A 20,784-nucleotide genomic window follows, 5' to 3' on the forward strand; every position below is an offset into this window, starting at 1 on the left:
ACTAGTCTTCTCCTTTCTTTGGCTTTATTTAGTCTATTCTTTCAACAGCTGAAGTTGCCATTGCTAAAATTTTCCAGTATCTCTTTGTTCACATTGATCTTCTTTGTCGTATGTTTGCTTAATACCTTTCTGCACTCATTGCAAAGCAGAACTTTCCCTCCTTTATTTTTTTGGCAATTCTAAACATATTTAAATATCTTTTAAGTTTGCTACATTATTTCTCTTGGGTGGATTTCTTTCTTTTGATTTATTTACCGACTGTCCTTCATAATTTTCCATTTCTTTTTTTTGCTTTTTAATGTTAGTTTTTTAGTTCATATTTTATAGCTATTTTAGACTCATGTATACTGTTCTTTGTCATGTGGTTTGGATGGTTTTCCAGAATGATTCACTCCTTACCCATTGCCATCATCCAGTCGTGATACACTATTGAAAAAGAGAGGACAGTTGTTCCCAAATTGAAATACTTCCTTATCAGTTGATAAATAGTTGCTTTTTTGAGATTTCTAAAGAATATCTCCCTCCTTTTGAATGTTGATCCTCTCTAAAAACCCCAGGACCTGTCCACACTAAGTGGTTAAAGGACCACTAGGAGGTCTCTAGCACACTGCTCCAGTGTAAAAGCAGCGTCCTTTCTGATTAGGAGGTGCATTTTTATATTACTCTGCCCCCACCCAAACCTTAACTTTGGGAGGTGGAAGGCTTTTCTCCCATGTGGGAAGTGCTATCCCTGATACCACACCCACTGTGGTAGAAGCCACCTCCTATTCCCATTTTTTTATTTGTTTTGGCCACCCTATTTCCTCACATCATCACAGGACATTGGCACGTTGCCTATTGTGCCATAAACTATAGGGGGAATATACCAGCCTTAGTTCAAAGCCAGGAGCTCATGAGTAGCTGTAGCCACTCACTCATTCATGAAGCTTATTACTGGCCTCTTGACATTTACAGGATAAATTTAGCTTCTTTTCCGAAACAGGCTTACAGATTTTTTAAGCTTGGACTACCACAGCTCAAATCAAATTCCAGTATCTACTTGTAGATTATGCTATCTCAACACCCTACCCACCACTACAGGTTCTTTCTGTATTTAGTCCATTGACTTCTTTTTTCACTTGAGATGTAATTTACATACAACATTATATTCGCTCAGGTGTACAACATAATGATTTGATATTTGCATGTATTGAGAAATGATCACCACAGTAAGTCTAGTTAACATCAGTTACCACATATAGTTACAAAATTTTTTCTTGTGATGAGACTTTAAAGACCTACTCCCTTAGCAACTTTCAAATATGCAGTAAAGTATTATTAACTGTAGTTATCATGCTGTACATTACAACCTCATGACTCCCTTATTTTATAACTGGAAATTTATACCTTTTGACAACCTTCACCCATTTGGCCCACTTCCTGCCTCTGGCAAACACCCATTCACATTTTTCAATGTTTTTTTTTTTTTTAAATTTTTTAATGTTTATTTATTTTTGAGACAGAGAGACAGAGCATGAGCAGGGAAGGGGCAGACACAGAGAGAGAGGGAGACCCAGAATCCGAAGCAGGCTCCAGGCTCTGAGCTGTCAGTGCAGAGTCCAATGTGGGGCTCGAACCCATGAACTAACTGCAAGATTATGACCTAAGCCAAAGTCAGATGCTTAACCGTCTGAACCACCCATGAGCCCCTCCATGGCTTTTGATCATGAAATTCTAGCCTCTCCTAAAATCTCCAGTGACACTTCCCCTATTGCAATAGCATATTTAGACTCACTGTGTAGAAGGAAGTATTTAGCCATGTATGTAGAGGGTATATTTATCTTTCAAATCTGTTTTACAAATTGTAATTTTAATGGATCGAATCATTTACTAGTACTTGGGTGTACTCCTATGTGATTTAGATAACTCTGTACCCCCCCTGATTTTTCAGTATGTCAGGTTTGATTTCTTTGCATATTTGATTTTTCTGGAACTTGGCCACATTTATTTCCCAGGATTACCAGTTCCTAAATCTTCAAAAGTCCTGAGTTACTTCTGTGTTTAAAGATTAGCTTGTTCTCAGAATTGATGAGACCAGGAATAAGATGCTTTGAATATTTAAGGATCTCAACTATACTAGAGCAGTACATACATTCTGGCAGTGAACGTCAAAAGCATATTGTGCTGAGAGTTTCAAAAGCCACATATTTGTGCATGATCTTTTGAAGTCTACAACATATTTGACATTGGGCTATATTTGACCACTGTTTATATTGTGCATGTAGCAATATAGGTGAGCTATTGAGCTGGTATAAGATACCTCAAATAAACGTCTTTTTAAGTGATCTTCGATATAGATGGAATCAAATTTGACATGTTACAAAGAAAGTAGGCCAATTAGTGATAAAGCTTAATAGCTTAAGGGAGGGAGCCAGAACATTTACTTACACTTGACAGAATGAAGAGGAAAGCAAAACATAATCTTAGCAAAGCCTTTATTTATTTTTTTAAAGAAATTAGATCTTCCTTTTACAAAAATAACTTTTAAAATTCTGAGCTTCCTGAATGAGGTAAATTTTATCATGGTTTTGATGGATACAAAATCACCAATTTCTTTTTATCTGTACAGTTTGTCCCAACACTCAATAAAACAGATGTACTATAATGTACTATTTTGTATCTTTATTTTTTAATTAATATTATGAAAATTTTCCCTCTCTCCCTATTGTCATCCTTCTCTCCTATTTTCTTACATGCTATTTAGAAACACTCCTTTACAATACATATATTTTCAACCTCTCTTTTCCAGCAAGATGGTGGATTAAGGTAAAAAAAAAAATGATACCTACAAATGCCTACATAAAGAAATAAAAATCTTCGGGGGGTGCTCAGGTGGTTCAGTCAGTTAAACATCTGACTTCAGTTCAGGTCATGATCTCGCAGTTTGTGAGTTCGAGTTCCACGTCGGGCTCTGTGCTGACAGCTAAGGGCCTGGAGCCTGCTTGGGATTCTGTGTCTCCTCTCTCTGCCCCTCCCCTGCTTGCTCTCTCTCTCTCTCAAAAATAAATAAACATTTAAAAAAAGGGAAAAATAAAAATATTCAGAATCCAGAAATGAGGAGGGAACTGAAAGTCAGGATGTTGTAACTCTAAGCTGAGGCTGTAACTTCCTTAGGGAAGGCTTATCAGTCTTAGGAAAATAGAGTATTTTGTTTTAACATAGATAGGACAAATGAGGAAAGGGAGAGCTCCAGCCTTAGGTAAAGGCATGACTTTCCAGAGTTTAGATTTTTTTTAAAAAGGTGAATAAGAAAATCTGCTTTAGAATCTTAGGTTATAAGGCTAGCTTTTCTATGCTTAGTGTCTGGGTGAAAAAAAAAAAAACAAATCTTCCTGGAGAAATGAAAACCTTTGGACTGAGACTTATGTAGGTTTGAGATCTGATTTTAAAGGACCTATGGGTTCCTGGATGGCATATTTATTTGGGATCACTGACAGAAGAAAATTCTATATTACATTGAAAACACATTCTTTCAATACAGGATTGCCTTGGGGAAAGGGGTTTGGAGGAAAAGAAAACCCTGATAAGGATAGGCTGATAATAAAAGTGTCCTCAAACACAAGAATATACAAAAAATAGGCAGAAATCACAACGATAAAAAATGAATCAAGTGTCAAAAACTTAATAGAAAAATAATCTATAAGTAATTTACCATGCATATGTTTACAATGATTAAAGATAGAAAAGATCAACTCCTAAAAAAGGAATTACCCTATATATTTGTCAATGTTAATAATCAATGCTAGTTATAACATCAGAGTAGCAAGTAGGAAGTAATCAATGCTAGCTCTAATATCACACAACCCCCAAATCACACACCGAAGGATATTTCTCATTTATACTAGAGTATGATCAGGAGTTTAGTAGTGGCTTTGTATGTGCTATATGAGGATTCTTGGCTCCCTTCATCTTGTGGCATTACCATTTTCTAAGATCTTCCCTGAAGGATTGAGTCATGCTGACAAGTATCTCACAGGATGTTTTATGAGCCTCAAGGTAGGATACAACATGTTTCCCCCACATGTCATTGTCCAAAACACCACCACAAAGTACCAGCCAAATTGCAAAGTAGTATGGGAAACGTAAGAAATGGAAAACAGGACTGGTGAGCCATCTGCTCAATCTTCTCCTTTTCTATTTATTCTTCTGGATCTCCCTCTGAGTACTTCTGTCTCCTTCTTGGGCTTTTGAGAACCCTTGGGGATTACATTGAGGCCACCCAGATAATCCAGGATAATCTCCCAACTCAAATACTGTAAGTTATTTGCATACCTCTTTTGCCATGGAAGGTAATATATTCACCATTCTGGTGATCATGGTGTGGATATATTGATGGGGGCGGATTATTCTGTCTACCACACTCATTGACTGCTTTCCTCAGTTTTCTTCCTACTCTTTCAGACTTTTAACATGGAGTATCAGGGCAGGTATACAACTGTCGACGTTAGAATATTGAAATATTTTCATTTGATTGTTGAATAGCCTTAACAATAACCTTACCAAAACCCCTGAGCCCCAGATATTTCTGCCTCCTTCCCTAGGTCCCTGACCTACCCTGAGAACCCTACTACATCCCTGACCCCACTAGTTAGGTGAATAAGATCTGGCATAACTGGAACTGGAGGCTTTGAGGATTGACATGCTCATTCCTTACCAGTTGTTGGGTGTTTTGAATAGCATTCTTGGGAGTGCCTTTCCTTAGGTATGTAATTTTCTTGGTGATTTAATCCAGTCTTAAGACTCTAAATATCATCTAAATGCTGATGACTCAGATTTTCACTAATTCTATCTCCTAAAGCCTCAGAATCCTACGTCTAACTGACTACTCAACATGTCCACAAACGTGTGGCAAACATTTAGAACGCAACTCATTCAGAAGTGAAATGCTGCTTTATTCCTTACCTCAGTTTTGCCCCATCCCACAGTCTTCTATCTTGCAGCAAATATCAATTCAATCTATTGGCTCTCTCTTAAAAACAGGGGATTATTTCCTGCCTCCTCTACTGTTAGCATTCTGGTCCAAGTCACCATTAGCTCTCACATGGTATTTTAGTGCCTTCTAAATTCTCTCTTTTGTTTCCTTTGACCTTTTCTCGACACTGCAGCAAGAATGATTATAAAAATCCATGCTTGAAACTCTCCTTTGGCTTTTCCCACCCCACTTAGGCAAACCCAGTCCTTCCTTTAGCTGAGATCACCGGTATACTCTCTACATTCCAGACACCTCTCTGAAACGATCTCCTTTTACTGCCCCTCAGCCACACTGATATTTTTCTTCTTCACAGAAGCCAGGACACTCTCCGCATGTAGAAAACTCTTTCTTGCTCTTCGGACTTGCCGTGTTCCTGTATCCGGAACAGTCTTTCCACGGATCCACACAGCTTAATTTTTTAGTTTCTTTCACTATTTACTTAAATATGGTCCTATTATGGACCACTTTCCTTAACCACTGTGTTAAAAATTCTGTACCTTAACTCTTTAGTTTCCCCTTCCTATTTTATATTTACCCCCAGCATTTTCCCCTTTTGAATGTACTATATATTTTACTTAATTTATGCTGTGTTTTTGTGTCTCCACCCACTAGAGTAAGAACTCCCTAAGGGTAAAGATTTTAGTCTGCTTTGTTCACTGCTTATCCCAGGATTGAGAACAGGGTTCTAACCTCACTCACTTGTTAAAACTTGACAAATTAAACAAGATGCGTATTTTAGATTTTAAAATTTACAATAATATAGAAAAAGTAAAAGTCAAGGTTTAGAGATTGGAAATTCTCATAGATTAATAATAAGAGTAAAAAAACAAGTCCAACTTCTCTGTAGCTAATTAGTCAAAATATATCACAAATTTTAATTATGCATATATTTAGGTACAGTAAGTCTTCTTATAAAAATCTATACTAATAAAAGAATTAATAATGTTTGCAAAGGGGCACCTGGGTGGCTCAGTCGGTTAAGCGTCCAACTCTAGATTTTGGCTCAGGCCATGGTCTCACGGTTTGTGAGGTCTAGCCCCGTGTTGGGCTCCATGCGGCTGTGTGCTCCATGCTGCTTTCCCTCTCTTTCTGCCCACCCCCCCCCTCAAAAAATAAATAAATTTTAAGAAAAAAAAAATAATGTCTGCAAGGATTTGGCAATAAGGATAACCCTACAGTCTCATTTATAATAGGGGACACAAAATTCAAATCAAAACTTTCAAATTTTTCGCTATAGGATCTTAATTAAATGAAAGGCTGTAAATTCATGTGATGGGATAGTTTGCAATCATTAAATTTGTATTTAGTTAAATTCTCATTGACATAGGAACTATTTGCAATATACTGCTAAGTGGGAAAAACAGTCTATAAAAAGAATAAGCTGAATGATGTTTTGAAGAAGAAATGCATATATTTTCCCACTAATTTGAAAGAATGGACAGTTGTCAACAATGTGGATTCTAGAATGGGGTGGGTATGTCTTTCCTACTTAGCTAATTAAGAATTTTTTTCTTTTAAAATAATGATCACATAGCACTTTTATCCTGGGAAGCATCAAAATTATATCTGTGCTGATTTTCAAAAAGCTTTTAATATTATACGCATAAAGGATTTTCTTCAAGTGTGAACTGTATAGAAATATTCCCATTTATGGCATCTTATGTGTTTATAATGAATGTCTTGCATTAGTTAGTAGGGGCTAAAGCTCAAGATTTGTTTGTGGAATAATCTCTTTGGGTATTTCAGTCTTTTGAACGTTAAGACTATATCGAAAAATGTCATTAACGTGGATGCTGACAAGATAATTAAATGTCTACCATGCAATTAATCCAATATTTTGCCTTAGAGATTCAAATTAAAACTAACTCGCCTCCTTGCTCTGTCTCTAGTCAGTACCTTTTTGGCGGTAATGTGCAACCTGGCTCCGTTGAGCAGAAGAAGGGGAAGTTCCCGATCTGGCCAGAATGGAATGAAGCCGACATAAATGCAGAAAAGTGGGATGCAGGCAAAGGTGGAAAAGAAAAGGATAAAATGGGAAAAAGCCCTGTATTTGTAAGTCCATTTGAAGGTGACTAGATTTCATTTTAGTTTTAAATTTTGTCACGGAATAGGATCGCCTAACATGTGAGTCCATTTTCTCCACAGCCTCCATTCAAAGGAGAGAAATTTTGTCTTTCTCCCTCTGTCTCCCTCCATCCTACCCACCTGTCTTTCCAAGCCTTAGACCTGAGCTTTGCTGATTGTATTTGAGTAAATGAAAGGAGAGACGTGATCAAAGAGTCACGGTGAAATAAAGGGGGAATCGATAGAACAGTTAGCTAGTGGATTTTGGACAGAGTGGGGAACCAGACATTTAGAGACAGTGATTTAGAGGGGGTGCCTGGGTAGATTAAGTGATTGACACTTGATTTCAGCTCAGGTCATGATCTCACAGTACATGGGTTCGAGCCCCTCCTTGAGCTCTATGCTGCCAGCAGGGGGCCTGCTTGGGATTATCTCCCCCCACCCCCCTTCTCAAAATAAGTAAATAAACTTTAAAAAAAGAGTAGAGAGAGTGATTTAGACAATGAAATACCCCAGCAGAGCTGTGAGCTGTTATCTGGAGATTATAAGAGACAATTTTTTTTAAGATGTTATATGAGATAACAGTTGAATCCCTCTTAATATTCTCTTTTTTTTTTTTTTTTTTTTTTTTTTTTTTATTGATCCTCTCTACTGAACCTTTCATTCCTATTTTATTAGTTTCTATTCTTAATAATTTTTCCCATCTTCTTCCATTGGTTTATTTTTTTTTTTTATTTTATTTTTTAATATATGAAATTTACTGTCAAATTGGTTTCCATACAACACCCAGTGCTCACCCCAAAAGGTGCCCTCCTCAATACCCATCACCCACCCTGCCCTCCCTCCCACCCCCCATCAACCCTCAGTTTGTTCTCAGTTTTTAACGGTCTCTTATGCTTTGTCTTAATATTCTCTTCAAGATATTTGGGGAACGATCTCAGGTACTTTTCATTTATCTGTGGCCATTCAGACATGATGTGTCCCTGGGATTGGAGCTGAGAATGGTGTTACTACCTTTTCCAATTATGTTATCTTAGGTTCTTCTGTCTATTTAAAAATGTTTATATCTAAAGACTTCTTTGTTGGGGGTATGGGTCTGGGTTGCGTTTTAAATAGGACCCATGTATTTGGTGCAGCAATTCGTTTAACAAAAATATTTATGGAACACAATCCAATTTCAAAGCAAAAACAAAATTGCCAGAATGACCACGTTGAACTCTGGTGTCTTTATTTGCACAGAGAACTCCAAAGTGGTATTTATTAGCAATTATGTTTTATTCACAAAATGCGGAATTATAAGCTGCATTATTCATAACATTACTTTGTTTAAAAAAGATAGTAAATATAACGAATTGCTGATTCTCTTAGTACTTGAACAATTTCAAGTTCTAACTTGTGGCACTTTGAGATGCAAGGGACTTTGGAACTCTCTGGTTCAAATGGAAACGTTCATATTCTACATATTTTTAACAGAAATTTACAACTAGTGGGGGTTGAATGTGAATTTACGTTAGGAAGATAGATTGTACAAATCCTCAGTTAAGAATTTGAGCTCTAGAAAAGGTCTAAAAATGAGCCACTCCCAACAGTAAGGAGGAGAAAAGTAGGAGTGACTGAAAACTCTGAACTAGGAAATAAGATCTAAACTATAACACGTTAGGGCCCTTGGAGTGCAAGTATGCCTTTATCAGATGACTATGAAAAAGTATTTCTGGTCTCTGGAAGGCCAGGCATCGAATTCTAGACATGTGTGCTGGTCACTGGATGCCCATTTCATTTGAAGGCAACATACAGAAATGGTGCTGGCTGAACATCAGACCACAAAATAGATACTGTCGCCCTTGGACTATGGAGCTACATACAACTGCATAATTAGGGAAGCGCCAGCCCTCCTCCTGTGGTAAATAGGGGCTATTACAATGGAGTGTGATACTTCAGAACTTTGGCTAACACTCCCTTCTGCCTCTCCTGCCCTCACAAGGTAGAACAGCACCTCAAACCTTGGTTATTGCAACTGCGCAAAGGTACCATCTGGGGTATAATTTGCTTCCCACTCACAGTTCTGTTCTACGACTTCAGCATTCATGGCTTGGGAAGTGACAGTCCCTCTACAGAAGTGAGTGGTGGACACTCCAAGCATGGTGATTACATTTCTATGATACAGTAGCACAGTAGCTCTTAGCCATGATTTGCAACATCCATATTTTACCAGGATCAGTTACCATAAGCCTGGACCTATAGCAGGTATCCTTGGGATTTTATAGAAAGTCACTTCTTTAGATGTGAGGCTAGTGATCAGGAAATCAGTGTCAGATAGGCTAACCCTTCCTTGTAATTCCAGATTTGGGTCTCGCTTCTTCAGCTAAGGGACAGCAATAAAAAGACATGGATGGTAAACCAAACTGAGACATATTTAATGAAGTATTGTAAAGTGGGTATAAGAAATACACCTAAGGCAAAGCGACATGGAAAGAGTACCGTTAACTTAACATGGAGAAAAGGGAATCACAACAGATTATGATAAGATGGGCCCCCCTTTACCTTTTTATTTTCTCCTCAAAGAAATTTAATAATTCAAGACATGAAAATTAGAAGGCAAGCAGAAAGTAGTGACTTGGGGCTTATGTCAGTTTCTCTGGGCTCAGAGAGGATATTGTCTGGGGCTACAAAAACAGTTAACACTTGAAGCAGAATCCCAGAGGTAACTACAGAGACACAATCTGAAAATTTTGTATACAATTTTATGTCAAGACATTTACCCAACTCCTAAGCTATATGTGTGAAGACTTTGCTGCTGAGCAAATGAGTAAAACACAACAGCTTGGAAGCTAAATAAGAGAAACTATTTCATGATGCTATGGCAAGAGATTGGGACTTAGGGGAAAACCAAGGTGAAGGGACTCAGACACTCAGCCTTCCAGTTAGTCCCCCAACATGGCTGTAGCATTCTGTATTGAGTAAGGGTAAACCAGAACTACACCAAGCCGACCAAATCTTGAATCCCACTGTTGACAGGGTGAAGTTCATTTTGTACTTTGCCTGCTAGAAAGGAATAAAATCCTCCTCTGGAGGAAGACATCATTACCTAGAGTTTTGAAGAGGAACAGAACCAAGTGGCTGAAAAACGAGAGGAAAAATCAGACAATAAAAATAGATCCATGGGTGACTCTGATTGAAATTGTCAGATAGGGGAGTTCAAAGTAACTGAGTTCATATTTGTGAGGGAAAAAACAACATGAGGCAACCCTGGAAGTCTAGTGTGGCTCCTGGAAACTTCAGTCTGGTTTTCAGGGACTCATTCTTTGATCATATTGACTAGATGTTGGGATTACCTTTGTCTTCATTCCAAGTATTCCAGTACCTTGAATATGTTCCAGATACACATAGACAATTACTGGGTTGAAATCCCAGATAATACCCTCAAATAGAGCCTATTTCTCAGGCCACAACAGCATTAGGATAAAAATATGAGTACCATAAAAATCACAAATGATATTTATTTGTCTCATCACTATTAACTCAGGTGAAATTTAGTTACCCCTTTTAACAATACAGTTTACCCTTATAGAGCATTGTTTTTGTACCCGCAGTACTTTTCAGTTTTGTAAGGACCACCCCAACAACCTAATTACCTTGTGAGCTGTAAGAACTTTTACACAGTAGCTACTTGAAGTCTCTAATTTACTATTTTACTAGCATTTGAGAGTAGAGATTTGTATGTCATTTTTCTTCCCGAGCTCACTAACTGACCCATTCTATGGGCTCAGAAACTAATAAATTAATTGCATTATTGGGCATTTATCTCAGAGAAATGGAAACTAATGTTCATACAAAAGCCTGTAAGTTGTATGCAAAAATTTATAGCAGCTTTATAAGTAATAACCCCAAATTGGAAACAGTTCAGATGTCCTTCAATGGACAGATGGTACACAAACAAACAAATATTTGTATCATGAAGTATTACTCAGTAATAAACAAGAACAAACTATTGATATATGCAGTAGCTTGAATGAATTGAATCTCCAGGGAATTAGGCAGAGAGGGCAAAAAGCCAATCCACAGGTTACATGCTATCTGATTTCATTCATATAACATTACTGAAATGATAAAATTAATGAAAAAGAGACCAGATTAATGATCTGGTGGTATTAAACAGGTGGTAAGGGCGTTGGAGGGTGGGTATGGCCATAAAAGAGCCTAGGATGGGTCCTTGTGCTGGTGGAATTGTTCTGTATCTTGAGTGCATCAATGTTATTATCATGGTTGTGATATTGCACTATAGTTTTAGAAGATTTTACCATCAGAGAGACTGGCTAAAGAGGACACAGGGACTCTCTTTATTATAATTTCACACCACTACATGTGAATCAATAATTATCTCAAAATAACAAGTTTAATTTTGAAAACTAATAAATGAAATTCAGATCAGAGGTATGAATTTCATTTACATACAATCATACTTTTTAAATCTTCTCTACTCAGGTTAAAAAAAGCACAATATTTTCAGTGCAAAATATGTCCGTATCTGTCCCATCCAAATTGTTTTCCTACCATACCAAATTCACATCCCAAAGCAGCTTATGCTTGTTTGGACTGCTTCCTCTGCAATAAAATGTTACTCAACAATCAAGGTTTTGTTAATTAAATACAGCATTGTTAACTTCAGTCTTTACCAAGTATTCCATGAACTACCTCTGAGAACATACAAATTGCTCTATAAATGCTTGTTTATTCATCAAATCTATGCACTTATTAATTTTTTTTTAAGATTGAGTTGCTTTTATTTTAATAAAACCATATGGAGAGAAAAACCCTCAATATATTTTTATATAGCATTTTTTTGAAGACCCTGAAGGAAAGATTGAATTGCCACCATCGTTGAAAATTTATTCCTGGAAGCGTCCACAGGATTTTTTATTTAATCGGGTAAGAAATATTTTTACTATTGAATAAAATACATACTAACTATGGGCTGTACTATCCTACTTATGGAAATTCTCATTTTTTAAAACACTGTAAATTTTCCCCATGGTATTTAGTAAGAAAAAGGAATTGCTTTTTGGCATTTAATAGAAAAAAATGATTATCAATATAGTTTACTATTTCTTGTACTGGTTTCCAAGAGAATATTGAAATTTTGTTTAGTCTTGAGTTTTCTCTACATGATGTCAAAGGATAGCCTAAAATGTGTGGGAAGCTATTGCTTAATTTTTGACTAACTTTGCCTTTTCTGGTTCTTAGCCAGAACCTATGTGTCATGAAATTCTGTTTACTCTAGTGTGTATTAGTGTTAATTTTCTAGTCCGAGAGGTTTGCCCTTGGTTACCTGTGTTCCAGGTATTCTTGAAGCATTTTCCAAGGGCCATCTTCATTTCTGGACCCCATGCTCAGCTACTTGAATCACATTGACTAGCACAGTGCTCAAGAAACCATATTTTAATTTAATTTAATTTTCTTAAGTTTGTTTATTCATTTTGAGAAAGAGAGAGAGGGGCAGAGAGAGAGAGAGAGAATCCCAAGCAGGCCTCACATTGACAGTGAGATGTGTGGCTTGAACTCATGAACTGTGAGATCATGTCCTGAGCAGAAATAGAGTCAGATGCTTAACTGACTGAGACACCTAGGCGCCCTGAGAAACCATCATTTTAAATGAAATCCAGTAGGCTAAAATAGTTATTTAGTGCTAGTCAAATGTTTGTAATGGAGCTGAATCTTCCATTTACTATGGAACCCACCCAATCTCAATTTCTACACAAAGTTATTTTATTCTTAAAAGTTTTAGCCTTAATAAGACTGCTACTAATGCAAGAAAATACAATTCAGCCACCATATTTCCAACTACCGTTACTATCTGAGAAAGATAATTCTAAATTCAGAGATATTTAGTAAAATGAGAAAATCATAAGATACACCTCTGTCCATCAGAATATTTATTGAATGTCTACTTGTAAGACATTTTAAATAAAATAAATCAAATGTACATGAACTATGCCTTTAAATAACTTATGCTGTTAGGTAATATTGATGTGAAGAATGTAAATTCTGTGGTGTTAATATAATGCACTTAATAGTAATGTATTATTAATAATATCCAGGCTCTGTGCAATGGAAGTGCAGAGTTTACATTTCATGCAAATAAAGGATATTAATTCCATAAAGTGGGGGTATTTCAAATGTGAATAAGTAGAAGAGTTATATGCCATCTCTTTTTCTTTTTAGCATACCTTAGTTCTGAGAGATACGCTTGTTTTATAAATAAATTCATCCATTGTTGTTGGTGGCACTTCTACCTGAACTTATAATGTTGACACCCATCTTCGCACCTCTGCTCTCCCTCTGTGCTCTTTCTCTTGATCCCGTGCACCTGCTCCTCTTGGGGTATGCACCAGAACAGCCACAACTGAAAGTCTTGCTAACTATGAAGTCTAAGAATAATGTTTTTTCAAGTTTTAATGCCCAGGTCCATGGTGATATATACACTTTACATTGAAACTCATTAAATATGGGCATATATAAAGCTTAGACAAAAATTTAGCAAAACAGTAATGAACTTTCTTTTTTTAATAATTTTTTAAATGTTTTATTTACTTTTGAGAGAGAGTGAGAGAGAGAGAGAGTGAGAGAGAATATGAGCAGGGGAGGGGCAGAGAGAGAGGGAGACAAAGAATCCGAAGCAGGCTCCAGGCTCTGAGCTGTCAGCACACAGCCTGATGTGAGGCTTGAACTCGTGAACCATGAGATCCTGACCTGAGTTGAAGTCGGGTGCTTAACTGACTGAGCCACCCAGGTGCCCCAATAATGAATTATCTATATGAAATTTACTCTCTTCTACTCATAGCAAGGGATGAAGTCACAGGACATGATTTAAGTCAGAGAGAAACTAAGTTATGAAAAAACTGAAAAGCCTGGATTTAAGATATTAGAACCAACATGGACTTTTTTCCAACTGAGAAGGTTAACAAGCCCTAACCACTAGGGGAGTTATCAGATCTGTTTATTTCTGAGAACCAGGTATTGATGGCCCAGGCTCTTGAGCGTTGATTATATTGAAGAGATGTAAGATGTCTGAAGATTTATTCTGTCTCTGGTATACGTATAGGGAATAGAGACCTCTGTAGAGACTTCTGCCTTAATATTTGCTGTCTTTTACAACTGTCAGTGCCTACTTTCACTTGTTGGCAGGCAGCTGTTAAGTTTCACTCCTCAAATTTTAGGTATTCAATATTTATTTAATCTATTATTAATCGAAGTCAATGTACATTGGTACTTGCTGAAGAGTATGGACATTTTAGAAGTGTCACCTTGCAATTCATTAGCCAAACCAGAATTTAAAATATATTTTTTATGTAAAATATTTATATAATATGTATGTAACTTGCTATGTTCATAAATTATAAACATAACAGTCAGTTCAGGCCTTCAAGGTAGTTTTGAGTAAGTTTTTTCTCAGACATAAAAAAATATTTTGTTGAGTTTTCAAGGTGTTAATTGTCCATGTGATTGAGAGTAGTTGATGGCATTAGTTTCCATGATTTTACTAATCAAAAACACATTTATGTTAATTTGATATGTTGAGTATATGAGCTTGATATGAATTGTAACACATTTTTAAAAACTACTATAAATAATATTTTCCTTTATTATGTTTATTCATTAGCACTCTAAGTATATAGAAGCATCTTTAGACATATACCAATAAAATAATGACCATTAGATGAATTTTTAAAAAGATAACAGGATTTGAAATTGGGCAAGATTTTAAAAAGCTGTCACAGTTAATATTTTTTTATCAAAGATGAAGATATTTTTCCTGCTATCGTGTTAACTAAGCTTCAGGTGTAACTTGAGAGGTTAACTTAAATTTTAGGCCACTTTTTAAACTGTCAGTTTATGTGTGTATGCATGCTGACTTTATCTGCATATATTATATCTTATAACATTCTTTTTTTATATGAAAAGACTCTATTTGATAGGCATTACAGTATTAAGTGAATGTCACGTATAGCTGTAAGAGGGTTATCTTATGGAATTATGTGCTTATTTTTTTCTTTTAATTTCTCTGGTTGTGAGAAACGAAATCAGGTTTGACTTGTTTATATCACATGAAACTATATTTCATTCAGCTACATTTCCTTTATTTTTCCTAAGGAGTAATATCTCCATATATATATATATATATATATATATATATATATATATATATATATATATATTTTTTTTTTTTTTTTTTTTTTTTTTTTTTTTTCAGACTCCAGTAGTTGTGAAAAATGAAATCCTGTTTGACTTGTTTTCAGCAAATGAACATTTACTCCGCAGTGAGGTATGTAGGGAATTTCTAACTGAAGTCTGATTGCAGAATACCTTCCAGACCTGCTTAAAACAATTCCCAGACTGTCAATTTCAGTTATCTCTCGGTTACCTCTAAGTTTTGGAATTGCTCAGTATTTTATAAGCCAGACATTCAAAGAGGAAGAGAAGCCTCTTCAACTGAGTTTAATGAGCAAATGGTGGGGAAATGTTAGTAGTACAATTGCTGTGTCCCTATCCTCCTGCCCATAGACCTAGGGTAGCTGAGACTCACAATCTGCGCATTTTGCCTCTTGACCCGTGCCTAGTAATTGACATCAAGTTGCTGCCTGACTTGCTCTGCTCTGTGCTCAAGAGCAGGGTGTCCTGATATTGTTTGACTTGCTAACGCAGGGAAAATCTTACCTAAACACCCCCACCTCCACACCCTGGGTTTTATCCATCAGAAGCAAGCCTGTTCCACTCCCCTAAGGCGGTTATATCAGAAACAGGGTGTTTTTTAAAAAAATTATTTTCTCCTAAGACCCAGTCGAAATCAATTGTCATTATTGATTCAAACACTTTGTCTTTCTTATCTTAAATATCTTGACCAATATTAAAATCAAAACACTTATTTCTTCAACCAGGTTGTACTGATTAGCATAAAGTTACCTTTGAATGGTTTTATACCTTATATTTTAGTCTAACATATGCTTATTTTATGATCCAGAGCATGCATAGACTTTACCTTTTTATTTTTTGAGGGAAGAAAAGCACAAAATATTCTATATTAAAATTACCAGATATACAGAAAGATACTTGGTTTACCTTTTTCAACTTAACTAAACCAGAAGAAATGTCCTAGATAATGTAAATTAAGGCAAACCTAAATCTTATGAGGTTAGTCTCAAGTATTTAATCTTCTTATAAACCAGGCAGTTAAACATAAGATGAATATTTCCAAAAATCCAATATTACTGAGGGTAATAATGTCTTTACTTAACACCACTGTGACTCACAGATCCTTATTTTTTTTTTTGCATTGTTTCTATTCCCTGTAAAATACTGAAAAATAGATAGTATAGTCTACGTTTTACAGACTGCATTACAGAAACTGCAGTTTAGAGACAGTGAAATGACATGCCCTAGAGCAGAAGGACCTGGAAGAAAATTCAAACCCTGGTCTCTGTTTCTGCCCCACTCCCCACTGCACCTTGCTGCCTTTTGAAAACTCTGCCCATGGGAGTTTTACTTAGATCACTTCTGCACCTGCAGACTGACACATGAAATACGAGACTTAGAGATTTAACTGTGTATGCAATTTTGATTCTTTCTCATCTCATTCATTGTCTAACTGATCCTATTGACATAAAAGAGATCATTTTCTTCTCAAACTTCTCAACACTTACAGAAGAGTAGCTTACTCATTTATGGAAAATGAATTCCAGAATAAAATCACCACTACTCTCAGAAGCATTCACTCTCTCTCTCTCACTCTCACCCTGTCTCTCCCCTCTCTGTCTCTGTCTCTCTCTTTCTCTCTCTCTCTTTCTCTCTCTTTCACACACACACACACACACACACACACACAACTGACATGGAGGTCAATCTCAAATCACTGACAGTTTACTCTGGAAGATAGCTCTTAGCTAAGAGTATGTTTAATGTTAAGCCTTTTTAGCTTGTATTGTGACTCTGCCTCCCAACAACAAAGGCAAGAACAGTGACTTTATTTATAAGTTAGAAATCAAAATGTGGAACACATTACATGTAGAACTTAATATTACTACTGGAAGTAGATTTTCGACTGGTTTCCCCCCTAAATTATAGTACCAACAACTGAAAAGCAACTGATTAACATTAGTGGCTTTTGTCTCTAGCTGATGAGATGGATTATCAGTGAAATCTATGCAGTGTGGAAGATATTCAATGGAGGCATTTTGAACAATTATTTCAAAGGGACCACAGGGGAGCCTCCTTGTCTTGCCTGGAAGCCCTGGGAACACATCTACTCTCTGTGCAAGGCTGTGAAAGGTCACATGCCCTTATTCAATAGCTACGGAAAGTATGTTGTGAAACTTTACTGGATGGTAAGTAAGTTCGTGTTCATGTGCATTAAAAATTGTCTTTCATATTGAAATATATTTGTTTTACATGCTGTTACCCAGGCTGATACAAGGTCATGCATTTATACAGGATATCAATTGTGCACTTAATGGGAAGAAATGTCCTGCATATGTAATTTGGGATCGATAAGAAGCATCGTTGTTAGTCCTGTGACACCAGTCCCATGTGCTTTTTAAACTGTTGCTGCTTGGCACAAGGAGGGGTGGTCCTCTGCTATCTCTGCCCTCTCGGGGAGATGGGTAGACAGATGGACGCACAGGGCTCTCTTCCTTCTTCCCTTCTCTCTGATGTGGTATGCAGTCTTGAGCAAAGAGAGTGCTTGAGCATATGGTCCATTCCTTCTCTCCTGCTGAGAGGCCCGGTCCCACCCAATCTTTTTCCTAAGCTTGGGATTTGTACTCATGTTAACAAATCTTACCTTGACACAAAAAGTTTTTGCTCCTGCCCGAAAGGAAGCAAATGGGATAGCAGAAATAGAGAATGAAAAACACCCCGTTTATATGGCAGAGTAGGCTTACACCACATGTAACACTAGATTATGAAATCCCTTTGAGTTTTTGTGGATGGAATGCTCTCTCTAAAGGCCCATACTCACAGGCAGAGCCAGCTACATGATTTGCAGAGCCCCTTGGTCAAAAATGATTGGGAATTTCGATATGGTGATAGCAGCACTTGAAAAAAAAATGGCACCCCTCTAAGGGTGAGGTTCCTTGTGACTGTGCAGGTCATATACCCATGAACCTGGTCCTGGTCACTTAGGAAGAATGTTCTTGAATATTTGAGGAAGCGGGAAGTATGAAAAGTTAACCAGCCCAGTCTGTATTTCTAAAGAACATGACTTTCCCCTCAGTAAGCCAGAACCATCTACCCTTCCTGGGGTGGAGAATGGTGAAAGGCATTAGGAATTAATAAGATCATGGGGTGCCTGGGTGGCTTAGTCAGTTAAGCTGCTGACTCGGCTCAGGTCACTATCTCAGGGGTCTCGAATTCAAGTCCCACTTGTGGCTCTCTGCTGTCAGCACAGAGCCTGCTTCTGATCCTCTGTCTCCCTCTCTCTCTGCCCCTCCCCTGCTCTCTCTCAAAAATAAAATGAGACTTTTTTTTTTTAAAGGAATTAGTGAGATTGTTACAGCAGGGACATAAAAGTAAAGAAGGTAATATTAGCCTCTGATATCTAAAATAGGATTTTTGGTGTTTTGATATTCACAGCAAGGTGAGAGACTTTGAAAGTCAAAACTTTGTGAAGAGAGAAAATGACTTCCTAAATGCCTTTATCTTCCTTATTTACCAGTCAGGAGGCAGATTTGGGGGACAAGACTCTGAAGTTTTAATGTACACCGAAGAATGACAGTAAGGATACACCATGGATAGGGCTGAGGGATTATAGACAGAAGGTAAACATGGGAAGAATGACAAGGTCAAATGCCCGGTATTGGCTCCCCTCTCCCCACTTTCCACACATTTACTTAAACTGAGGTGGGAGGGAGTTCAAAATTATTAAGAATTATGGGGCGCCTTGGTGGCCCTGTCAGTTGAGTATCTGACTCTTGATTCTGGCTCAGGTCATGATCTCACAGTTTGTGAGCTCAAGCCAGGCATCAGGTTCTGCTCTGGCAGTGCAAAGCCTGCTTGGGATTCTCTCTCACCCTCTCTCTCTGCCCCTCTTGTGCTCACACACTCTCTCTCTCTGAAAATAAATAAACTTCAAAACGGTTATTAAGAATTGCAAAGGAGCATCAGCAGAATAGTAAACCAACCCTGTTAGATTCTTTCTCTCTGCTTCCTGACATGCTTCCTTCTTTGGGAATTTCCTTCTATGTGAATTTGCAACATTTATTAACACTACATTCCGTTTTACAGTAAAACTGTGACTTATTTCTCTTTAACTGTACTGATTCCTCATAGGTGCAAACCCACCTGTATTCAGAATTAAAACAAAAAACAAAAAACAAAAAAACGTAGTCCAACTTGGAAGTTTCAGTCTGATCCAATCATTTGAGCAGGCTAGACAAGGTAGCCCTTGAGGGAAGAGGGGCGTGGTGTCCAGTGGCTTCTTCTGGTTCCTCAGTGGTCTCATCTGACAAATGGCTTGCAGGGCTGTTGCCAAACTGTTGAGCCCTGAGATACAACTTTTTCCACATGAATTATTTTTGTAGGCAGTTTGTTGGCACTTGTCGCGGACATGCAAGGCCATGTTCTCCCTCTGAGGCTGAGAGAAAGCTTTACTGGCTCTCAGCATTTCTAGATCCATTCACCTGGCCCCATGGACCCTTCAGGGTCCCTTGCACACAGAGGCAAAGAGACCACATCCCTCAAGAGAATAGACATCAAATATGTCATGGAATGAATACAGGTAAAGAGAAAATGTGGTAATCGTGTAGAAGAAACTAGCAAAAGTCCTGACAAATGGTAGATTTGCAACACTATTGCTATTCTTCTTTCTTTCATGTATTCCTTCCTTCTCTCTTTCCCACCCCTACCACCTTCCACCACGAAAGCCAGAGGAACAGATCCTTCCTCTTTCCGCCTCTCGCTAGAGCCAGGGGGAAAGCATGTGATCAGCTTACCTGGTGCTCACTTGCCCAACAACCGCTCTTATGTGAGGATGTGAGGGTGGAGAGGATGTACATAGATGGTGGCAATGCTGTGTCCCATGCTCCTGCAGCGCGGCCTGGCTGTGCATCTTTTGCCCAAACTTGCTTCGTTCCTGCCAAGGTCTGATGTGCAGTCCTCTAGTGTCCCATCAAATCTGTGCATCTCTTACATACTTCTTGAATTGCCCGTATTTGCCTATTTATAAAACAGGTTATTCAAAGTTTTGTCACAGAGCTCTAAGTATTCTTTTATTTGTGCAGAAAATCACAAATGTGGGGGTAGAGGAAGTGCTTTGAAATTTGTCTTTTAACTTTGTGTCTTCTACCCAATGGAGGCTTGTAATTTTTATGTAGTTGATTATGTCATTATTTTTATTAACTAACTCTAGGATGTTTATGTTATTTAATGTAAGATATCATTATCTCAAGAACATTAAAAAAAAAACCCTTATATTATCTAGCATTTTGGGCTTTTTTTTTTTTTTTAATTTGGGTCTTTGATTTGTTTATCTACAGTGAGAAATGAAGACCTGGTTTCCTTTTTGTCCTAAAATTTCAGTGAATTGCCCCAGGATTACATATTGAATGTTGTACTTTTTATCCACTAATTTTATTTTGTTTATTTAAAAAAAAATTGTTGATGTTTATTTATTTTTGAGAGAGACAGAGACACAATGCGAGCAGGGGAGGGGCAGAGAGAGA

The 20,784-nt window shown here is 37.3% G+C and overlaps 1 protein-coding gene across 6 annotated transcripts in view; it reads left to right on the plus strand.

Moving 5' to 3' along the window:
• Positions 1–20,784, plus strand: part of ADGB (androglobin) — a 167,656-nt gene that overhangs the window by 22,552 nt on the left and 124,320 nt on the right. For 5 of the 6 annotated variants that reach the window (XM_060616851.3, XM_060616854.3, XM_060616855.3 and 2 more), the window contains exons 2-5: positions 6,901–7,063; positions 11,909–12,001; positions 15,324–15,395; positions 17,242–17,451. In XM_060616851.3, the coding sequence (XP_060472834.2) occupies positions 6,901–7,063; positions 11,909–12,001; positions 15,324–15,395; positions 17,242–17,451 (538 nt within the window). The remainder of the gene's footprint in view (positions 1–6,900; positions 7,064–11,908; positions 12,002–15,323; positions 15,396–17,241; positions 17,452–20,784) is intronic. The other variant, XM_060616853.3, reaches the window with a different exon arrangement.

Source organism: Panthera onca, chromosome B2 (assembly GCF_046562875.1).
Source record: "Panthera onca isolate mPanOnc1 chromosome B2, mPanOnc1 haplotype 2, whole genome shotgun sequence".
NCBI classification, from domain to species: domain Eukaryota; kingdom Metazoa; phylum Chordata; class Mammalia; order Carnivora; family Felidae; genus Panthera; species Panthera onca.